We start from the raw sequence: 20232 nt of genomic DNA, 5'->3' as shown, positions 1-20232 counted from the left end.
GACTCCGGTAGCTTCTCAACAAATTCCTCCCTTGCAGACATAGATCCTCGAGAAAGAGGAAGGGGCTATGCTACACGATGTGAAAACTTACTAGATCTGAATGATGTCTCAGTAACGACCATTCAGGCCTGCGTCTTGCTGGGTGCCATCGGCGTGGTGGATGGCAAGCCTGCCTCGGAAACAATTTATTACGCAGTTGCATGTCGTATAGCTCAACTGCTCGATCTACCACATTGCCAGGCTCCAAATCAGGTGGAGCAAGAACTATACATCAGAGGTGCGTATTGACACTCATTTCACCGGCGCAGACTAATGTCCAAAAGTGTGGTGGACCCTCTGCATGATAGATGTCTGGTCTTCAACCGGAGTTCGACTCCCACGGCTACTAACACCAAAACCAAACACACCCCTCCCAATGGACGAAGCAACATTCCTAAACATGAGCCGCACACAAGGCTTCACAGCCCAAGTCAGCGCAGACCGTGCCTCATCCCTCCTCGCACAAATGGTCCTCCTAAACCGCATCCTCTGCGAAATCAACGACTTCAACATCCAAGCCGCCAACACAACCCTATCAACAGAGTTCATAATGAGCAAAATCTCCGCCCTCTCCACCAAACTCGACGACTGGCTCGCCCACCTCCCCGCACACATGCACGACACCCGCACCAACCTGCTCACATTCGCATCACAAGGCCTAGGCCAACTCTTCGTAACCCTCTACCTAGGCTACTACCACTACGGCCAAATGCTCTTCTACCGATTCCTGCACGAAGATGTTCGCGGCCACGTTCCGCGAACCCATTTCTACGCAAACAAATGCAAAGAGCACGCTGTATTGCTTTGCGAGATGATCTACAGCTCGGACGAAGTGCCTGGCTGCGACGTGCTATACAATATGGTCGGACATGTCCTTGTAATAGCATCGACGGTTCAGATTCATACGTTGCTGTTCGGGGTTGATAATGAGAGTATAACACATGCGAGACGAAGGTTGGAGAGGAATTTCTGTATTCTTACCCGGCTCCGTGGTCTTTGGCCTACGCTTGATATTTGTATGGAGCGGCTGCAGGCTTTCCATCGGGCTTGTAGGCGTTCGGTTGATACTAGTTTTTGTATGGATGGGTGGATGGTTAGGTTTTTGGTTGAATTCGCTAATCCGGTTAGTGAGAGGGGAGATGACGAGGTTGAGAAACCGTGGACACTTGAAGAAATTGGAATATCAAATTGTTGAGCGAGACTCATGTTTGAGGTTCAGTTTGATTTAGCCCATGATGGTATAGTTCTCTAGGCGGTGACGGGGCGGCTGGATATACCCAACTTTGCAATGGGCCGGCCCCTCAGATTCAAGCCGCACACTCAAGTATCTCCAAGTTTGAGAACTTCGGTCCTACGGGACTCCAACACCCTCAATGGACACCAAAACTCAAAATCTCGTGAATTATAATGAGAGTTTACGCAAGGTATGCTCTGACAGTCACCGGATGTATCGAAACCTTGGAATAACACGGCAACAGATATCAAACAGTCTTGGCAATGCGCTCGATACATTCGGTGCCTCTTCCAGACAATACCAGGCAATTTTGGAAATTTTAAAAGAATGTCTGCGAGAAATCGAGAGTGAAAGCGCAGAACGGAGCAAAGATCAAGTAGTCGACGCAGACATGCTCAGCACCGCGATGGGATTTCTAGATATTGGGAAATGAAAAAGTGGATCGGGAAAGGATCTTGGGAGCATTGTGCATGAAGTTGATACCCTTTTTACACAAATTTTGCAATAAAGCAATACATATATCATTTGTCAGTGTTGAAGCGATGATACCTAAGTAAATCCTCAGTCAAGACACGTATATCATCATGGATACATTGCCCGACACATGCATATGAATACAGTTTGTGTTCTGGTACTGACGGGTTTAATGTCCCCCCAGAGCCAGTTCAATGGGAACAGACACTTGGATGATGAACAAGTCAAAAGGGGGGTACATGAAACGAGCGCGTTCCCAGGAAATTCTGACGATAGTGCACCAACACCCCATACCCGTGTTCCTAATAAGCAACCAGCTTTCAAAAATGCCATGCAACAAACTCCAGGATCTATGCAATCATAAGACATATCATGATGTGGCGTGGGCACGGAGTTGGGTATTGCCTCCGTACCGCTTGCAGGGGCACCGAACATTAAGGCCACTCTCGGTCCTTGAGATAATTGGGGTCGTTGATCCAGCAGCGGATCGGTAGCGGACCGAGGTGAGTGTGATTAAATAAGGATATTGTCATTGTTCATGATCAAGAGCGGTATACGACCTCAGTCGATCAGCGGTTTCTTCTGGTTGCCCACAATGGCACAGCCCAGGTGGCTGAGGGCGTTGTGGTCGTTGGGTCGTACTATTGCCGGGAGGGGCAGCATTGGGTTGTCTGGATTGATATGCGCGGCGTCGCGAGCGGCTTGCTCGATAGCTTCCATTTCCTCCTTGCAGCCGGCATGGTCGAGTGGACAGACCACGATCGGCTGTCGTATGGTGATATCTCTGGCAGAGGTTAAGTGGGCCTAATGAATGTCAGTCATCCCAATGGTGTGCTATGAGGCCGACAGGGGAAACTCACTCGCACGGTGAGGTAGTACTCAATCTTATATAAACTGGCTGTGGTGGTGAAACCGCTCACGCCGTATGTCGGAAATGCGGCTCGATTCCTAGGCAAGATTCCTTCGGCGTCGCGCAAGTCCTTGGCAGGAAATACCAATCCCAAATTTGTCAAGTAGCCGGACTGGGGCAGTTTGACACCGATAATCTCCGTCTTTTTTGCTAGAACCTTCACTTTGCGTTGAGGCTCGTCTCCCTCGTGGTTGAAGATGATCTCCTCGTCGATGCCGATGGTGATCTTACTGATGGTCACTTTGCGTGCCTTGCCCATCCAGCTTTCGTTCGGTGATAACTTAACGTAGACGCTCACGGGATCCAGGGGACCGTATGACCACCTCGGTACGGAGATGGCCAGTGTGACCAAATGATCCGATACCCGTTCCGCGGACTCGGGACGATTATACATGCCGAAAGTGGAAAGTGTGTCATAGCGCGCAATGGGCACCGGGAAGGTATATTTGCGCTGTTCTTGTTGCCCTTGCTGGACCATCACCACCATCTCGTAGTAGGTTTCGGCGGTACGACTCTGGAGCTGTACACTAGCTGGGGGCACACGGCGGGAGGCATCACGACCCCCACGACCAAATGGAATAAATAGCACAAAAGGCAGATCCATGGATATTACCTCTTCGTATTCTCTTCCGGCGGGGCATCGGAACAGGAGCATCTCTTTGCCCACGATATCTGTAATCTCTTTGCGTGGTGGTGCCAAGCGTTTCTTTGCAACGGAGTCGGCCGAGGGGTGGATGGTTTCGCGACGGAGGAGGGAGATGGTGACGAGCGAAACGTTGACGGGGGCTGTAATACCAGCGCAGGGGCGGATTTCGACTTTACCCTCGATGCGTGGCTTGGAAGTGTCAATCAATGGCTTGGACCAGGGGGGCCGAACTGCCTTGTCGCATGGCTGTCCTAAAGGGCGCTCACCATAGTCGCGGAGATTCCTGGGTATCCGAGCAGGAAATTGCCATTTGCCGGGCCTGAAATGCGCACGAAGGCGGCCATCTCGAATCAAGTGTGCCTGTAGCACCATGGACATGCGGAGGTCGATGGGTTCGTGGAGATGCGAGTGGTTGGGAAGCGGGAGATCGTTGTTCGCAGCTCGAAATGGCCCACGGATTGGACTGGATAATGAGGAATTTGAGCGAGACAGGTGTGAAGGGCGTTAGAGCTGAAAGTTGGGGGTGCGGAGGACGGAGAAGGTGATTGAGAAGCTGGCTCCTGACGGTGGGGAAAGGTGAACCGAGAGCCCCCCCAACTTCGTGATTTTGAGCCTCTCGCTTGGATCTACTCTACTTTGGTCCTACTCCGTCAGTTCTTACGTGTCATGATATACTTCGGATAATCTCTTTCCTTCTATGCGAGCGAGGTCTCTACAAAGTATAGATGTGTCTCAAGTCCAATTCGCAATGTCATCATCGTCATCACACATGGGCGCTTAGGGCCGATCACACTGTGATGCAATCTATCTTGCTTACTATTTGGCATAGAGAAAGTAGACCGAATAGACAACTATATACACTTTGTGTACTATTTAGATACACAATATAGAATGGCCGGAAACAGTTCCATGGTCAAAATTCCGATCTGGTTGGTTGCCAGTGCAACCATGACGTTCTTCTTCTCCACAAGCCCTCGACTCTACTTCTTGCATCTCCACTGAGCTTAAAACCACCCACTTCGTACATTTATATACTAACTACTCATACTACACACACACACAATACACACTATGCCTCCTCGTCGCCGAACAGCAAACACTGGGCAGTCTACACTGTCGTTCGGCTCCCAGGCCCGGGTCACCAAACCAGTTACCGCACCCTCCAAGGCCAAGGCTCTCGACTCGCTCCCACGAACCAAAGCCTCTCCGACTCCAGAGTCACCATTGTCGGAAGTCCCGGAAACTTCCAAGCCTCATGTCGCAGAATTAGTAGTGCGCCAGCAGGCCGCAGTTGAAGCTGAAGCCCCGCAAACCGAAGAGGACCGACAGGCATTGAAGTTGAACAAGCAGGACATCTGGCGATACTGGAGAGCTCAAGATGAGAATCGTCTGGCACCTCGAGGTAAGTAGCGCTTAAAATGGCTAAAAGTGCTAGGCTGACTCTATTCGATAGTACACCAAGAGGGACTGGACATAGAAGAAAAGATTCTGAGAAATTTTGATCTCTCAAGTCAGTATGGGGTATGTGATACAGTATCCAACATCTACATAAATGAGGTCTCTAATAAATTATCTAGCCCTGCATTGGAATCGCTCGAATTAAGCGCTGGCGTCGCGCCAGCCAGTTGAAGCTCAATCCTCCCCTCGAAGTTCTGGCGGTCCTCCTCAAGGGAAAGGACATAAAGGAACGAGCATACATTGACGAGTTATTGTCATGAGGACTTTTTGGGTTGAATTTTGGTATCAGCATGGCGTTGGTGGAATAATCATTTTGATCGATGAGAAATGTCCCTTTGAGTCTGTCTCATGTTGCAATAGAGATCTCAAGTCGGGAGACCGACATGTAAATATTCATATGCCCAATTCATATCCATTGGGTGTGGTCTTCGAGGGATCCCTCGTTCCTGTGTTGATTCCCTCTAACCTCGCACTTCGCTTGGACAGCCATGACTCATGACCTTTGTATCACCGATGTCAGGCTCGCATGTGCTCAGCCGAGGCAGCGAGACGCTTTATGCTTCATGTTTCAGGCAAATCGAACCTACCCAGCGACGACTTCGAGAACAGTCGTGAGGCAAAAGGTAAGTTTAATGCGGTTGAATGATCCTCGCGAGTCATCAGACAAACCAGGGCCTGAGCTAATCTTGGAAGATTCCCCAATCCGACTAAACATATCCCGCAAAAGGCTATCAGTCAGGCACCAGACGCCATCTCATCTCGGTTCCAACTCCACACTCTAGAGCGTGTGGATCTCAGCGACAATGCATCTGTTCGGGCCAACCGGAGTGACCCGCCCCCGCGATATGTTTGCTTTTTCTTCTACACGAAATGCTTCTCGTCAGGTCCATTTGTCAGACATAGTCCTAGGGCTCATGATTCACCATAACACACACACACACACACACACACCTGAAATCTGAAATCTGAACTAAATTCTGTTTGAATTCACATGAGGTTTGGCCCGATGCGGCCTTTTAGGAGGCAAATTCCGAAAGTCAATTAAAATGGCTGGACGGCATCGCTAAGAAGGCCCATGTGATCGACTCGTCCCTGATTTCCCAGATCTCTTTACAATGACCACTAGTGGCCTTGGCAAGCCCTGTGGTGGTTGTCAAAGGTCGAAGCTTCTGGTCCAGTCTTTGGCCCCCGCTCGAATGTCTCACTTGGGCCTTGCACCGTGGCCCACTATGCCGGATACAACTTCCAATATTCATACGGAGTACCAGCGGCCAACTTGAAATTACAGAGAACGTTTGACACTGACGAGGGTCAGCGTTGCTTCATGCAGGTACAGTAACTCAAGATCGACTTATATCACTCGGACAAAGTTAACACTCCGGTTTACTTGCTAGTCCATGTTTATCCCGGACTATAATTATTGAAGTGCTATAAAGTGCCAAGCGCTTTGTACTTTGACCATGCTTGAAGGTCTCTTTGAGAGTTATTCCGGGAAACAGGTCAAGGAAAGGATTTGCCACGAACCCAGGAGCCCTATCGTGAGTTCTTGACTGGATAGCCACGCCACAGGTTGACCTCCAAACAATGTACTATAGTTATGTCCCCTGAGTTTGGACCCTGAGAAGTCTGGAGGGGCACGTACTCCGTACTACCCCAAAGCCAGACAAGACCAAATCGAGTCGAACAAAGGCAAAATAGATTAATTGCTGGTTCGGACCAAGACCCAAAGGGGGATAGTTCGATACTACCCTCGGGCCGGGGGGTCCAGTTTTTTCCCCGGATTTTCCTTACGCTTTGCCACTCGAATTGTTGGCATTTCCTGTTGTTTTGGTGTCTTTCGCGGGATTGGGCCCTCTACATTCCTCATGTACACCGCTTGATCATCCGCCCAGTTAAACTTGGGCGTGCACAAGACCTACCGCACCAGAGACGCTGCACAACCTCACCTGCGCCAACCACAAGCTCGTACATGAAAAGTACCACTTCCTCAGGTCTGGTCTAACAAGGTGGAGATTACCGCCCAAATGTGCCCCATTCGGCCGTAAGCCTAGCTGGAAATGGGAACCACTGCACAACCAGACATTGCCACTGGGCCAGCCTCTGACGGCCTCCCACTTCCCTCCGGTCTAACCCTGACTTGGTAACGCGAGCATACGTACACTGTACGAGACACCAGCGCTATGGGGTCAGCCATTGTTCAATGCTACGCTCAATTGGCCATTGAGCTCAGGGCCTGGCGTCAGCCATCAGGCTTGGCTTTGCAAAGGCCGGACCAGGGTCGCAGTCCGTGGTAATTACAGGTTTGAGCCAACCGCGGTCTTGTCCTCTCCGTTGGTCAATATGCATTTACATTAAACATGCGGAGGCATGTGATGGTTCTTTCCGTCGGCCTTTCGTGTGACCCTGCCTGGACGCTGCAGTGCAGATTAAGCCGCTGGCGAAGCTTATAAGAAGGGCATGCCCGTCCAAGACTCGGTTCTTTTCGCCAGCTCATCCATACTCGTTGATTATCAAACAGTCGTTTCCGACAACCCGTTTATATTATATCTCATATATTCAGTCCCGTCAGTCTCAAGATGAAGTTCTCCACCACCCTTGTTGCCCTCGTTGCCGCCGGTCTGGCTCAGGCCCAGCTGCCCGATGTGCCCCCTTGCTCGGTACATATCACCGCCCGATCAGACATATGAACGTGATCACTGACTCCTCTAGCTTTCATGCTTCGTGTCTGCCCTCGGTAGCGACGGCTGCTCTGAGCTCCTCGACTTCAAGTGCCACTGCAAGAAGACCGAGCTGGTCAGCAGCATCACTCCTTGCGTGAAGAAGGCCTGCGACGTCGAAGCCCAGATCTGTATGTTCAATCATTCACTTCCTTCCGTCCACAGTCCACCAACTAACCCAATCAGCCGTCTCCAACGCCGTTGTCGCCCAATGCTCTTCCGCTGGCGTCTCCATCTCGGTGCCTCCCGTCGAGACCACCAGCGCCACCAGCGCTTCCTCGACTGGAGCCAGCTCCTCCAGCTCCACCCCAGCTGAGACCAGCGCCACCCCTACTTCGACTGCCACTGCCACCTCCAGTGAAAGCTCCAGTGCCGCCGGCTCTTCCACCGCCGCCTCTTCTTCTGCCGAGTCTTCCTCTGTCGAGCCTACCTCTGCTGGCTCCACTGCCGTTGGCTCCTCCAGCGGTGCTGCCACCTCTACCCCTCTGGGAACCAAGACTGGCTCTGCCTCTGCTTCGGCGTCCTCCCCTGCCTACACTGGCGCTGCTGCCAATGTCAAGGGTAACCTTGCCGGTGTTGCTGCTGTTGTTGCTGCCGCCGCTTACGTTCTGTAAATATATCTATAATTAATTTGTACTGTCGGGGTTTAGAACAGCTTGCTGTCTTTTCAAGTCGGTTGGCGGTTGGGCTGGCTGACATTGTTCTATTATCCTGTTCAGTTGGAACTATTAATACAATGTGTGCTTTGGTTCATCTATGATGATCAAGCGTTTATATGATCTGTTTTCTCGATTTTCTAGTATGTCAATTTTTGGGTTTGGCAAAATGTGTCTATAGTTCCTTGGGTTGAAGCTGCAATGCCTCTGACGTCAATTACGGGACACACTATGATGCATGTTGAACATCAAATGTCGAGGTCTTAGTAGCGACACCTCTTTCCAAGTTAAAACTCGCTACGGAGTAGATGTGTGGAGCCTGATGAGGGAATACCTAGGTACACAAACAGGATGGGGTTAGAGTGGTCCCGATGACATCAGAGGGGTCAGACAAGCATTTTGAGCCGACTTCCACGTTCCGATCGTCGCTGCTTATTTACTTCCATTCTGTCCACTTTGCATTGTCAATCCTAACAGCATTCCTCGAGATGTCGAGCTTCAAGTCGAAATTCAGCCATCTTCCCCGCGCAGCAGCGGGACCTCTGACATGTCCATACAAGGTAAGCTGGACAAGTCAACACTTCAACGACTTTCTCTAAGATTTGCAGGGTGCATCGGTACTTCAGTCATCACAGTTTAATAAAGGTTCTGCCTTTCCGCACCATGAGCGAGATGCCTTTAAGCTGCATGGTCTCCTGCCGCCAAACATTCAGACGCTGGATGAGCAGGTCCAACGCGCCTACCAGCAATACAGCAGTAGATCGGACGATCTGGCGAAGAACACGTTTTTGTCTAGTATGAAAGCACAGAATGAAGTGCTTTACTACAATGTTGGCAGATAATGCGAATTACTTAAGGATGGTTCGGCTAATTTCCCTTTAGCTTGTTCAAACTCATTTAAAGGAGATGTTCAGCGTGATTTACACGCCTACTGAAGGTGATGCGATCCAGAATTACTCGCGGCTGTTTCGAAAGCCCGAGGGATGCTTCTTGAATATCAATGATCAAGAACGCATCGATGAGAGCCTCTCGGCCTTTGGGGTTGTTGAGGATATTGATTATATTGTGGTTAGCGATGGAGAGGAGGTGAGTTCATGAATCAACTAATCTTGGGGAGCTTTACTTATCAAGGCAACAAAAGATCCTAGGTATCGGCGATCAAGGCGTGGGTGCCATTCTCATCTCGGTGGCCAAACTGGTTATCACCACTCTTTGTGCGGGAATTCATCCATCACGCCAACTACCAGTGGTGTTGGATTGCGGAACAGATGTAAGCCGGGTCAATGTCGGTATAGCCTACATTTGCTAATTGTGATACTAGAACGAAGAACTTCTCAGTGATGATCTTTACCTGGGCTTGCGACAGCATCGTGAAAGGGGCCAGAAATACGACGACTTTGTGGACAAGTTCGTCCAAGCTGCTCGAAAGCGCTTCCCTAGAGCTTACATCCATTTGTATGTCAAGCCCTTTCGGTGGTCGAATAATACTAACCAACTCAGCGAGGACTTTGGATTGAGCAACGCACGAAGAATCCTTAATCGGTATCAGTCCCAGATTTCATGTTTCAATGATGACATCCAAGGAACAGGGTGTGTCACTCTTGCCGCCATGTTAGCTGCACTGCAAGTGAGCAGCGTCAAGTTGGAAGATGTACGGGTAGTGATCTTCGGATCTGGAACTGCCGGTATTGGCATCGCGGATCAAATTGCAGAGACCATCGCAACCGAAACAAACAAGTCCAAAGACGATGCATCGAAGCAGATATGGTGAGTACTTACAAGGAATACTTACAGGCCTCCGCTAATGGTATCAATGTGACTAGGTGTATTGACAAGCCCGGTCTTCTTGTGAAATCTCTTGATCAAAAGTTGACCGACGGGCAACGGTCTTTCGCACGAGACGACAAAGACTGGTCAGACAATGAGCGGGACTTGCAATCAGTTATCAAGAAGGTTCAGCCTCATGTGCTCATCGGTACATCCACGAAGCCAGGCGCCTTTACTGAGGATGCGATTCGGGAGATGGCGCGCCATGTGGAAAGACCTATTGTTTTCCCTCTTAGCAATCCCACCCGACTTCACGAAGCGAAGCCCGATGATCTATACAAGTGGACAGAAGGAAAAGCACTCGTTGCCACAGGCAGTCCATTCGAACCTGTCAATTATAAGGGCACAGAGTATGAAATTGGTAAGTGACCAAGATACCCAACCGTTGATATTTCTTTCTGACAACAGTTCTCCAGCCGAATGTAACAACTCAACATGCTTCCCTGGAATTGGTCTTGGCGCAGTTCTCTCTCAATGCCGGTTGATCTCGAAGAAGATGCTTGTCGCTGCTGTGGAAGCACTCAAAGCAGAGTCACCGGCCCTGAAAGACTCCAATAAGCCGCTTCTTCCCGATGTCCAGAACGTGCGTGAAATCAGTGTGAATATTGCTGCCGCTGTCATCAAATGTGCGGTGGAGGAAGGGCTTGCGCAGCAGGATGGCATTCCCGATAACGACGCCGAGCTCCGGGAATGGATTCAAGCCCAAATGTGGGAGGCGGGCTACAGACCTCTCGTCGGTGAGAAGTGAGACTAGGAAACACTGTAGTTGAGGGTCGACTTCGATTAGCGGCGAGGCGTAGACGAGCAGTCCAAGGTCATGATAATTGAATGCAATATATTACAAGCTATCTGTTGATGCCAAACTCCGAGGAACCTTAGAACTGCAAGGGAGTAAAAATAAACGTGAAGAAAGCATATCAACCAATCATGGAACCCATAAACGCATGAACCCCCCGACTTCTTGACGACAAGTCACACAGCTGCCGAAGTTGTTCATCGCAAGACTCACGCGACAATCCTCGCAAATGCACAAGCAGCGACACGGCCAGGTGATGATGGCTCGAGGGCTTGTCTGGCAGACGACACAGGGTGGACCATTGGGACCAAGACCCGTTGCACCAGATTCCCAGGTGTGAGCATCAGCATCGCCCGGTACCTCCGAGCGGCGTGAAAGAATGAGTTTTTCTAGAAGCTCGGATTCTTCTTCGGCTGTAGGCTTTCGCCCACCGGGGCCTGTCTCGGTGGTGTTCAATTGGTGAAGACGAGAAGAGAACAGAATGCGGGATCTCTCCCGTTCAACTTGCTTCTGATACCGACTGCGTGTCATGATTTGAGGACCTTCATTGTTTGCCTTGAGGTGAGCGGCTAGGATCTGGGCTTCTTCTCTTGTCTCGCGGTCACGAGGGTCGAGAAGACGCGCAAGCGTGGTCATGTCTAACAATGGATCTTGAAGTGGAGGATTCTTGTCTGCATGGGGTTCGACCTGGGTGGGAGTGCGACGGCCATCGTCTGAGGGGTAATCTTCCCACTTTGGTTCAGAGGCATTGGTGGACATCGAGACTACACTCGTGGTATCAAAGTCATCTGTTGGCGGATCGTAATCCGACGTTTCATCTTGGTTTCCCCAGGCACCACCGATCTTCCACCAGCTGTATAGCCTGTCATCCAGATAGTTCTCATCGGTGCCCATCCAGTCCGGTCGGTTCGCACGCTCTCGCTTTCGCATTTCGGTCTCGACGTCAAATTCGCCATTTTCTGGAAGTTCAAGCTCGCCGCTATCCGAGAGGATCCAGAAGTCTAATGGCTGTCGAGATGATTCATTGTTAGAACCGGGTGGCTGTCGACGGTGACCAATCAGGCGTTTCAGCCACATTGGACGGGCAGTAATTCCCAGTCGATCAAAAACATTGCTAAATGCGTATGTTGTCCATCGGAGCACGAGAAGGCTGATCGCGCGGAAAAAAGCGAAAACGTGGATCAATCGTATGGAAACACGCACTGCTCCAACACCTCCCAGCTCAGATTCAGAGCGAACGGCGCGAGATCCGTTTTTCGGCTGTTCGATTTTCCTTTCACGGTTGTAGCCACTTTCCCACGTTTTGGCTTTCTCTGGTATGTCAAAGTCTGCGAAGCCCTCAAAGGACCGGTTGCTGGTTTCCTTCTGCCAATCTGCGCGGGAAGAGGACTTCTGTCTCTGGGCTTCAATTTCAGCTAGCCGGTCTTCCTCCAGCCATGTCATCCGTCTTGCAATGACAGCCTTGCCCTCATTCAGGAATACTGCCTCGCTTGCAGCTGTCAGAGCGACATATCCGATTCGCAGGAGGGTTGTGTAAAAGTCTTCGTGTCTGTTGATGCGGATGCTGCGAATTTGGTTCGAACCTTGCATGTTTTCATGGGCCAGCATGAAACGATCATAAAGTGAGACGGGCTGAGCATCTTCAGAAGGAAGTGAAAAAGCGGTGATAGTAAGCGCCAGCACGTATATCGCGCAGCATATGGTGATACCACCCAGTACCATGATGTGAGGGATGAATCCCACGATGCACACAGTTGGGAACCTGAGAACGCCGGTCTCGAGGCTGACGGGTGGGCCGGCGTCTAATCCCCACGACATGGCTGCCATGAAGCAGGCACCCCAGAGAGCAGTGTTGAAAAGTCGATATCTGCTCTGTTTTCCGAAGATGTCCAACATGTGAGAAGAAGCACTATTGCAGCAAGATATCAATGCAATGAGCAACAATTCTGGGGTAACATTCATGCGTTGTAACACTTGCGATCTTGTGAGAAGTTGGAGAACTGAAGCCGAGCTGTCATTGGCGTCGCTAGTCATAGCACTCAGCGGGCTTTGTTTGGGAAGACCGAACATGCCCAATCCAATGGACTTGCCGATCATTGATTCAGCCTCGGCGAAGGCAAGAGAGTGTTCGAATATAGACATTCCAGTCTCGGTCATCACCTGCCTGCCTTGCAACGCACACGAGAGCGTTTCGATGAAATGGCTCAGGCATAGCATCATAAATGTCGGCCACAATAGGGAGAATGACCCATATGGAAGCTCAGAGTCACTGGTGCGTGTCATCTTCACAGCACTGCAAGACTGCTCCTCCGACTCCCACCCCAGAAATCTGGAACTGAGAGAGTAGAGAGCGCCTCCATCACTTGAGTAGTCGAAGATGAGTTGCTTTCCGGGATAACCGTATCGCATTGTTGAGAAGGACGGAGATGTCTGGCATCGTATCCCGCGAAGCAGGCTGACGATCTGGTATGCGAAGAGAAGGATAGGAACCAGGCGAAGAGCGGCGCGTCGTTCCCATCCTAGTCGAAGGTGTCGTCGAGTGGAAGCATAGATGGTGATGCGATTCAAGATCAACGCCTAGCTCTGTTAGTCTGAGAACTATACAAGTAAAAGTCCAAGACCTGAGCTTACCTCCAATAGACATGCAAACGACCATACGCTTGTCAAGTAACCGAAAAATCCACCCAGCTTCTTGATGGCAACCAAGAACTCGGCAAAGTAGTAGCTACCTTCCTGCTCCGCTACATCGGCCAACCCACTTCCCGCCATATCCGCGACTGCATGGGTAGCCGCCGTGCCGCCTGCTCCAGCTGTTGAACCCGCTCCACTCCAAAGGCTAGAAATACCGGTCACTCTTCCGATAGATCGTGGGACTGTTCGGAAGGCAAAAGTCTCGGCGTGTTGTAAGGCGTGAAGGGGGGCAAGGAGGAGCTGAAACGGTAAAGAGGACAAAGGCGAACTGTCTGGGATTGGCGTTGTGGTGTTTAAATGATGTAACAAAGAAGCGGAAGTGCTTTGTGCGGTAGAAGGCTCAACAAGACCAGACATGATGAGCTGATAATGCCTCTCTTCTGTAGATGACCCTTATCGGTGATCCGGGGAGAGCGATCAAGGCGGAGCGCCGCCAGTCCACACGAAGACCGTGGGTACAGGCGGATTCAACGAGTGGAGGGCAAGGAAAGATGTGGGACTGTAACAAGGATGTGAAATACAGTGAGCAATGCTCCTGTAACCTGCATCCCGCAAATGGAGACCGACAGTATGATGAAAGAGCGGCGGAGCGATAGCGGGCACTCCTCGCCGGGACCCGAGTACGTAAGCGCTGCCGAGGCCCGGCCCAGAGCTGCCAGTTGCCCAGAGGGGATTGACAGATGTTTCAAGGCTGAGGGTACGATGGTTTGCATACGGAAAGATAAATTTGTTGTCAAAGTGAAAGCGAAGAAGTCTTTTGGATTCCTTGCCGGCTCGGTTCTATGTCTGCGCCTGGATATCATCGCGGGAACTAAGTAGTCGGGCTGGCCTATGTAAAATTAGAGCTGGCATGTAAGGCTAGTCCTGGAAGATATTTGATATTGAATATACTATTTAAGATATGTTTCCTATGATCCAAAACCCAAGTCTGTAAAAGCCAGACAAGCGCGCAATCATTGGATATCGATCTACCATCATCTTTAGACAAATTCGGCCATAGAGCAAAGAACCGTTTGCATATGCTCAGATGGGTGCAGCTCTGCTGCAAAAGGTCTAGAAGTAAAGAAATACTGGATCAGTGAAAGCGGGAAACCCAAGTGAGATCAATTCTATCCCAAATAATCAAAGCTTAGCCTGTGACTGAGCCTGCGAGCAACCAAAACTCCTTGTGGTATCGTCATTAAATCAGAGGTGATATCGTTGCGCCGTAAATCTTTGGAAGGAATAGAAAAACCCAATGCAAAGGTACGTGGCCGGGCCTCGGTCAGCCGAGTGGCACCGACGTGCAGAGCACCGCGAACCCATCAGGTATCCAAGTAATCGGCAGCCATCAACAGTTCTAAGCACAGCTCAGGCGGGATATCCATATCTGGGACGTTGGTCTGGTCTTTGTTCTTCTCATTATAACAAAGGTATTCGCAAACTCTTTCAAGGACGATGCCACTGTGCGGTGAAAATTCGTCAGTAATCTGGTTGGACGGTGAATTTCGAGACCAAGCACATACGACATGTCATCCAGCCTGCAGCGGCCAGTCAAACCTTCGGAGAATTTACCTGTAGGTGGTTAGTAGAGACCACGCAGCACTGGATACTAAATCCACGTACTCGAAGGGTCCAGCATGCGTCGAATGGTGCCTGAGATGCAAGCTGCGCGACGCGGAATGATAAATTCATAGTCATCATGTGAGACTAATGTCACATATTCAGAAGCTGAGTCCGCCATGTTGGAACGCGTAGTTGAAGGAAGATGAGTGAAGTGGAGCGAAAAGAGCCTTTTGAGGGTTGGTGCCTGGTCCGTGCTCAAGCTGTGACGCACTTCTCCGGAGTCCGAGTCGGGACTGTTTCTCTCTGAGAAGTACAATTATGATACATTCAACGGCATTGGCTCGCCTGCGGGTGTCGAGACAGTCTGTCGCTGTTACTCCAAGGTTGTTGTGCTCACATCATGTCAAAGTTTCCGGACAAGCAGTGTTCCACTGTCCAAAATATACATCCCGGTCATTCACATCTCAACCAAACAGCTCTGACATAAACACCACATTTCAACCTGGAAATAGACTGTCGGGTCGAAAATGTCTGATCACAGGCGGCACATCAGGCATTGGATATGCTATCGCGGAGCGATTCCTGCAAGAAGGGGCATCGACGATAGTCCTAGTAGGCCGATCCCACAAGCGCCTGGAAGAGGCAGCATCAAGACTGGCACCGTTCGCGAACAAATCACCTTCGCTTGAAGAACCCAGTGACAAGATTGCCACTCGCGCTCCAGAAGAAGACAGCCAGCAGCCTACGCAAGGCAACATCCGTCTACTCGTCGGTGACGTATCCGATGCTGGATCGTGGATGCGCGAACTTGAAAAAGAAATGGCAAGCCACGCCAGTTTTCACTTCTAAGACCCTGAGCACTGACAGAATAGACAGGCCAATGTAGATATCCTTGTCAACGCAGCGGGAATCTCGATATCAAACATTCTACCGAGGTCCGAGCTCGAGGATATATCAACAATTCTCCGCACCAACCTCGAAGGCGCAATGTTGACTTCACGAGCGTTGATGCGAGCATCGATTCGCAGCCGTATCCGCAATAGGAGTGATCCCGCTGCAGGACAGAAGATTCCCTCTAAATGCATTATCAATGTCTCCTCTCTGCTCGCACAGAAAGGTGGAACCGGGGCAGTTCCCTACGCTGCATCCAAAGCTGGGCTTCTGGGTCTGACTCGATCAATTGCCGCTGAAGCATCTGCCTCGATGAAAGACATCGTCATTCGGTCGAATGCCATCGTACCGGGATATATCGAAACGCCCATGGTTGCAGGTATGTTGTGTTCTTCAAGATTTTCTGTATTAATGCTGACTGAGTGTCAAAATAGATTTCACGCCCGGCGAAACAAGCAGATTGAAGGCTCTCATCCCACTTCACAGATTTGGAGATCCGCGCGAGATCGCGGATGCAGCTGTTTTCTTGGCGCAGAACGAGTATGCCAATAACTGTGTACTGAATCTGGACGGAGGATTGAGTGCTGTGTAGACGAATGCTTGAGTATTGCTAGGAGCAAGCTACATGGATGTTCGAACCATTATGGGCCCGCGGGCCCGCACTGCGAGGGATTGATATTTTGCAAGTATGCATTCGCTACATTGATACTTAAGCGATCGCCATGAAACTAGATCCAGCGTACTCAGGAACAAGAACAACCTTGGAAGTTCCGTAGATGCCCGTAGTTCACGAGCCAGACTGTGTCAAATCCAGTATCAAAAATTCTCATCCATAATGCATTATCACGTTTGTTTCCGAAGTACATCACCCTTGACCCCTGGTTTCTTCCCCACTGAAAGCAAATTCGCCTGTATGCCATATGGTACAAATAAAGAGGGGCCGACAAAAGCCCAGAACGAAAGCAGAGAGAAAAACATAGAAAACAAAAAGCGCCGGTCTAAAAGTTTCAGTGACACGCAAAAGAAGCTTTCGAAAAGAGAATGTGCTTGGATCATCGATCTTAGTGCCAAAGGGCGACCCTGCTCGTGATCGTTAGTCGTCAAGCTCGATGATTCCTTCCTCGTCATCGTCGTCCAGAATGATGGGCTCACTGCTGTCAACTATAGGTCTACTAGCAGGGCGTTTGGCGCTATGTTCGTTGGAACCTCCTGGGCTTCTGTCGCCACCTTCATCTTCTCCTTCGCGCTTGCGCTTACCGGTGACAAGTGTGTCGTCTATGGCAGCAGCGTCAGAAGTAGGCTTTCCATCAGCGGTAGATGCACTGATAGACAGCTGTTTCATCTCTGGCGAGGGCACAACTGGCGGCTTTGGCTTCGAGGGAATCTCGACCATCTCCAGCAGCTTGGCGGGCTTAGAGTCTGCAGAGGTCGACTCGGTTCTAAATTAAGTCAGTGAGACGGAATCACAACTGCAGTGGCTTAGAAAAACATACCTTTCAAGAATCAAGACGTCAAGAATGACCCGCGTGTCCTCATCTTTTTCATCCATCACCGTAAGGACATCCCCATTCGAGATTCCAAAGTGTGAAAATGGTTTCGTCAAGTTGTCATCATAATCAGGTTCGTAGATCCCCACTTCGTTGAAGAAAAGAGAGAGTCCCTCTGTATAAGCCAGATCATTCTCGAGGATTTCAACGAGATCCTTGAACTCTGCACGCCGAGGGTCAATCTCCACGCGAACCTGCGCAAATGAACACATCGGACAATTGGGGTTTGGTGGTTTCAATGATTCAGAATTGATCGCTCGAGCACCGGACCTCTCGAGGAATACCTGTCGGCGTAATATATTAGCGAAAGTTCAGAATTGATAAGAGGCTAGAGGTTCCTACCGTTTTAGCATGAGCTAGGTCATTTTGTAATACTTTGAATGATTGGAGAACACACAGTCCCGCCGTCATGGCATTAGTGGTAGCGATAGCAGGAATGATGTTTCCAGCCATGCCTAGACGTCTGGTCAGCGATAATTTGTACCCAAGTCGTATGCGAAACTCACGTTTGATCTCGAATTTAGAGTTGGGTTCAATATGGAAGATAGCGGCTCGGAGATTAGCGGCCGCTGCCACAAAGTCAAGGGTGTCCACGTCATCCTTGTCAAAAGTCAAGATGGGAGGGGCTTGGTCTGGGGTAGTGGCTGCTTGAAGTTCCTTGAGACGCTGGCTAAGACGGTTGAAACTGTAACGCATCGGGTCAGCAGAGAGATTTTCAAAGGAAAAAGGGCGTCTGACCTGTCCTTGAATACAGCAAAATTCTCTGCCAAAGACCAAACCTTCTGGTCCTTCGTAGAAATCGCGCTATCAATAGATGCAGACTGCTCTTGCAGCTGCACCAAATCAAGTAGCTCTGGCGCTTTTCTTGTCTTCCACATGTCTTCCATGCCACGCAACCGCTCTATGTCTGCTTTGAAGACCTTGTCGAATACTTGTTGGTGTCCTTCCTCAGTGCCAATAGATTCACGCAAGGCCTTGAATTCCAGCGCTTCTTTGCGAAGCTCCTCAACTTCATTGGCTGTTCAATTGTCAGACAAACCCTCAATTTTGGATTGAGTCGGGACAAACCATTTTCTGCATTCTCGGTGTTGTCTACCTCGTCTGATTCGTCTTCACTGTTCCCGAAAAGCTCCCTATTCAATGATAAGTACGTGCTCGAAGCAAAAGGAAACTTGGGACCTACGGCACGAGGAAGCTTTTGGCCCAGACAATGCAGTGAATAGCCTGACTGGGCGTGCTGCGGATTGTACACACGGGGAAGGACTTCGGGGTTTCTTTTGGGTTGCAGTCATAACACTCTGATTCTCCCTGAATCACAGAAAACAGTCAGCATCAGCCCAGTCCATAGCCGAGATCACAGCCCACAGGCAAGACATTCGGTATTGAGAATGACTCCCGCGTACCTTTTTGATGACCTGGACCTGGCCATTGAAGCCCATAGTTCCACTCTCAATCAAAGGCACATTAGCGCGGAGACACATTTTGTTCACGTAGCGCCGTGCGGCCAGGTTGTCCAGGGCATTGAAGACCAATGTGAAAGATCCGAACCACGAGATGTTGAATTGGGGATCCATGATGTTGGCATGGTGGGCCTCCAGTTTGGCGTCTGGGCGGAATTTTTGCGCAACCTCCTTCGCAACCTAGAAAGCCGTATGAGTCTCTCGTCATTCCAAATTCTGATTCATGTCTTTCCAGCCACAGGTCGCCGCGCATTCGCGCGACGTCGGACGGGGGAGGGGGATTCGGGTCGAAGCGGCGCAAGCGCACGACGATCGTCGTTTGGACGTACCAAGGCCTTCGACTTCTTGATATGTTCATTTCGGAAGAGGAACTGGCGATTGAGGTTGCTCAGGTCGATTGTATCCAGGTCGATAATGTGGATTTCGCCGAACCCGGTCAGGACGAGGTTTTTGAGGAGTTCGCAGCCGATGCCGCCTGCGCCAACAAGGAGGACGCGAGACTAAAGATAATGAGAGATGTCAGAATGGACACATGGGCTTGCGCAACCGGTGGAAGCTGCGCGCTTAGAGGGAATTTACCTCCTTGATGGATCGCGTGAGGTCCACCCCCAGAGAACGCTTGAGCGAGCTGTCCCGCATGGCGGGTAAGGTCAATGAGAGCTGAGTGAGTGAGGTAGAAAGATCTGAGGGGAGAGTTGCGTCAATAGCACAGAGGGTTTGGGTGTTTGAAGGTAGAGGTTGTGGGATGAGCAAATGAATGGAAGCGGAAGCACGGGAGTTGGGCGATGACGGCACTTGTTTGGAGCCTCACTTGCGATCCCCTTCCGCCGTCCATATATTTTCGGGTTTACGTATTCTACCAGTGAGCACTGTTACTAGGCAACACTTACTTTTCTGTTACTTCAAATTATATACAGCTTCCAGAATCTCCATCTCCTAGCTATCTCTGCATGCTCCGCCCACTACCTTTGCAGCTTTAATGTTTGCCGAAAATAGTATGGTTTCATAGATTTATAGAAATGGGTACTGTACAACGTGTACGGAGCACTCCATACCCTAGTCACTAAGTGCAGAGTTTCTGATTTGCTTATTCTACTCTCGCAGTACGTATTTCCATAGTACACTCTTGAATAGGTAAAAATAGCCAAGCAACAAAAGTGGGCAAAAAAAAAGAAATGATGATCGAAGGTCTTACCCGGGTTCGAACCGGGGCTAATGGTAATTCCTGAAGACGAATCTTCTCAAAAACCACGGACATAACCACTAGTCCATAAGACCATTTGATGAAAATATCTGCCCCTTTGGAGGATTATAAACAGCCACAACATCAATATTTCACTT

At 50.1% G+C, this 20232-nt stretch overlaps 9 protein-coding genes across 9 annotated transcripts; 5 read left to right on the top strand and 4 right to left on the bottom strand.

The window, feature by feature from the left end:
• Window positions 1–415: 415 nt before the first annotated feature.
• On the top strand, window positions 416–1440 carry N7506_002174 (fungal specific transcription factor domain-containing protein; the record flags this gene model as incomplete). The annotated part of the gene is made up of 2 exons (XM_056951470.1): window positions 416–1088; window positions 1292–1440. The coding sequence occupies 2 exons, from the start codon at window positions 416–418 to the stop codon at window positions 1438–1440; spliced, it is 822 nt and encodes a 273-aa protein (XP_056817385.1).
• An 868-nt stretch (window positions 1441–2308) lies between these two features.
• Window positions 2309–3647, bottom strand: N7506_002173 (arrestin C-terminal domain-containing protein; the record flags this gene model as incomplete). Its single annotated transcript, XM_056951469.1, has 3 exons — window positions 2309–2551; window positions 2608–3492; window positions 3570–3647. 3 exons carry the CDS (start codon window positions 3645–3647, stop codon window positions 2309–2311), a joined length of 1206 nt encoding a protein of 401 aa, XP_056817384.1.
• Window positions 3648–4374: 727 nt separating this feature from the next.
• N7506_002172 (putative DNA polymerase delta subunit 4) lies at window positions 4375–5021 on the top strand (the record flags this gene model as incomplete). Its single annotated transcript, XM_056951468.1, has 3 exons — window positions 4375–4705; window positions 4757–4824; window positions 4881–5021. The coding sequence occupies 3 exons, from the start codon at window positions 4375–4377 to the stop codon at window positions 5019–5021; spliced, it is 540 nt and encodes a 179-aa protein (XP_056817383.1).
• Window positions 5022–7337: 2316 nt separating this feature from the next.
• N7506_002171 (CFEM domain-containing protein) lies at window positions 7338–8092 on the top strand (the record flags this gene model as incomplete). Its single annotated transcript, XM_056951467.1, has 3 exons — window positions 7338–7418; window positions 7471–7609; window positions 7665–8092. 3 exons carry the CDS (start codon window positions 7338–7340, stop codon window positions 8090–8092), a joined length of 648 nt encoding a protein of 215 aa, XP_056817382.1.
• A 530-nt stretch (window positions 8093–8622) lies between these two features.
• N7506_002170 (NAD-dependent malic enzyme) lies at window positions 8623–10709 on the top strand (the record flags this gene model as incomplete). Its single annotated transcript, XM_056951466.1, has 8 exons — window positions 8623–8694; window positions 8743–8964; window positions 9017–9220; window positions 9276–9404; window positions 9456–9589; window positions 9635–9901; window positions 9958–10322; window positions 10378–10709. The coding sequence occupies 8 exons, from the start codon at window positions 8623–8625 to the stop codon at window positions 10707–10709; spliced, it is 1725 nt and encodes a 574-aa protein (XP_056817381.1).
• Window positions 10710–10886: 177 nt separating this feature from the next.
• On the bottom strand, window positions 10887–13805 carry N7506_002169 (putative ubiquitin-protein ligase (Asi3); the record flags this gene model as incomplete). The annotated part of the gene is made up of 2 exons (XM_056951465.1): window positions 10887–13334; window positions 13389–13805. 2 exons carry the CDS (start codon window positions 13803–13805, stop codon window positions 10887–10889), a joined length of 2865 nt encoding a protein of 954 aa, XP_056817380.1.
• Window positions 13806–14752: 947 nt separating this feature from the next.
• On the bottom strand, window positions 14753–15171 carry N7506_002168 (elongin C; the record flags this gene model as incomplete). Its single annotated transcript, XM_056951464.1, has 3 exons — window positions 14753–14891; window positions 14954–15002; window positions 15054–15171. The coding sequence occupies 3 exons, from the start codon at window positions 15169–15171 to the stop codon at window positions 14753–14755; spliced, it is 306 nt and encodes a 101-aa protein (XP_056817379.1).
• A 140-nt stretch (window positions 15172–15311) lies between these two features.
• On the top strand, window positions 15312–16476 carry N7506_002167 (SDR family NAD(P)-dependent oxidoreductase; the record flags this gene model as incomplete). The annotated part of the gene is made up of 3 exons (XM_056951463.1): window positions 15312–15770; window positions 15870–16263; window positions 16319–16476. The coding sequence occupies 3 exons, from the start codon at window positions 15312–15314 to the stop codon at window positions 16474–16476; spliced, it is 1011 nt and encodes a 336-aa protein (XP_056817378.1).
• Window positions 16477–16977: 501 nt separating this feature from the next.
• On the bottom strand, window positions 16978–19530 carry N7506_002166 (E1 ubiquitin-activating protein ubaB; the record flags this gene model as incomplete). Its single annotated transcript, XM_056951462.1, has 10 exons — window positions 16978–17323; window positions 17378–17715; window positions 17774–17886; window positions 17938–18116; window positions 18170–18449; window positions 18500–18564; window positions 18615–18739; window positions 18835–19071; window positions 19221–19391; window positions 19471–19530. The coding sequence occupies 10 exons, from the start codon at window positions 19528–19530 to the stop codon at window positions 16978–16980; spliced, it is 1914 nt and encodes a 637-aa protein (XP_056817377.1).
• Between the last annotated feature and the right edge of the window lie 702 nt (window positions 19531–20232).

The sequence above is a fragment of the Penicillium brevicompactum genome (genome assembly GCF_028827555.1).
Source record: "Penicillium brevicompactum strain IBT 35665 chromosome Unknown utg000001l_segment0_segment0, whole genome shotgun sequence".
NCBI classification, from domain to species: Eukaryota; Fungi; Ascomycota; class Eurotiomycetes; order Eurotiales; family Aspergillaceae; genus Penicillium; species Penicillium brevicompactum.
The sequence above is the reverse complement of the archived record's forward strand: the minus strand, read 5'-3'. Positions and strand labels throughout refer to the sequence as shown.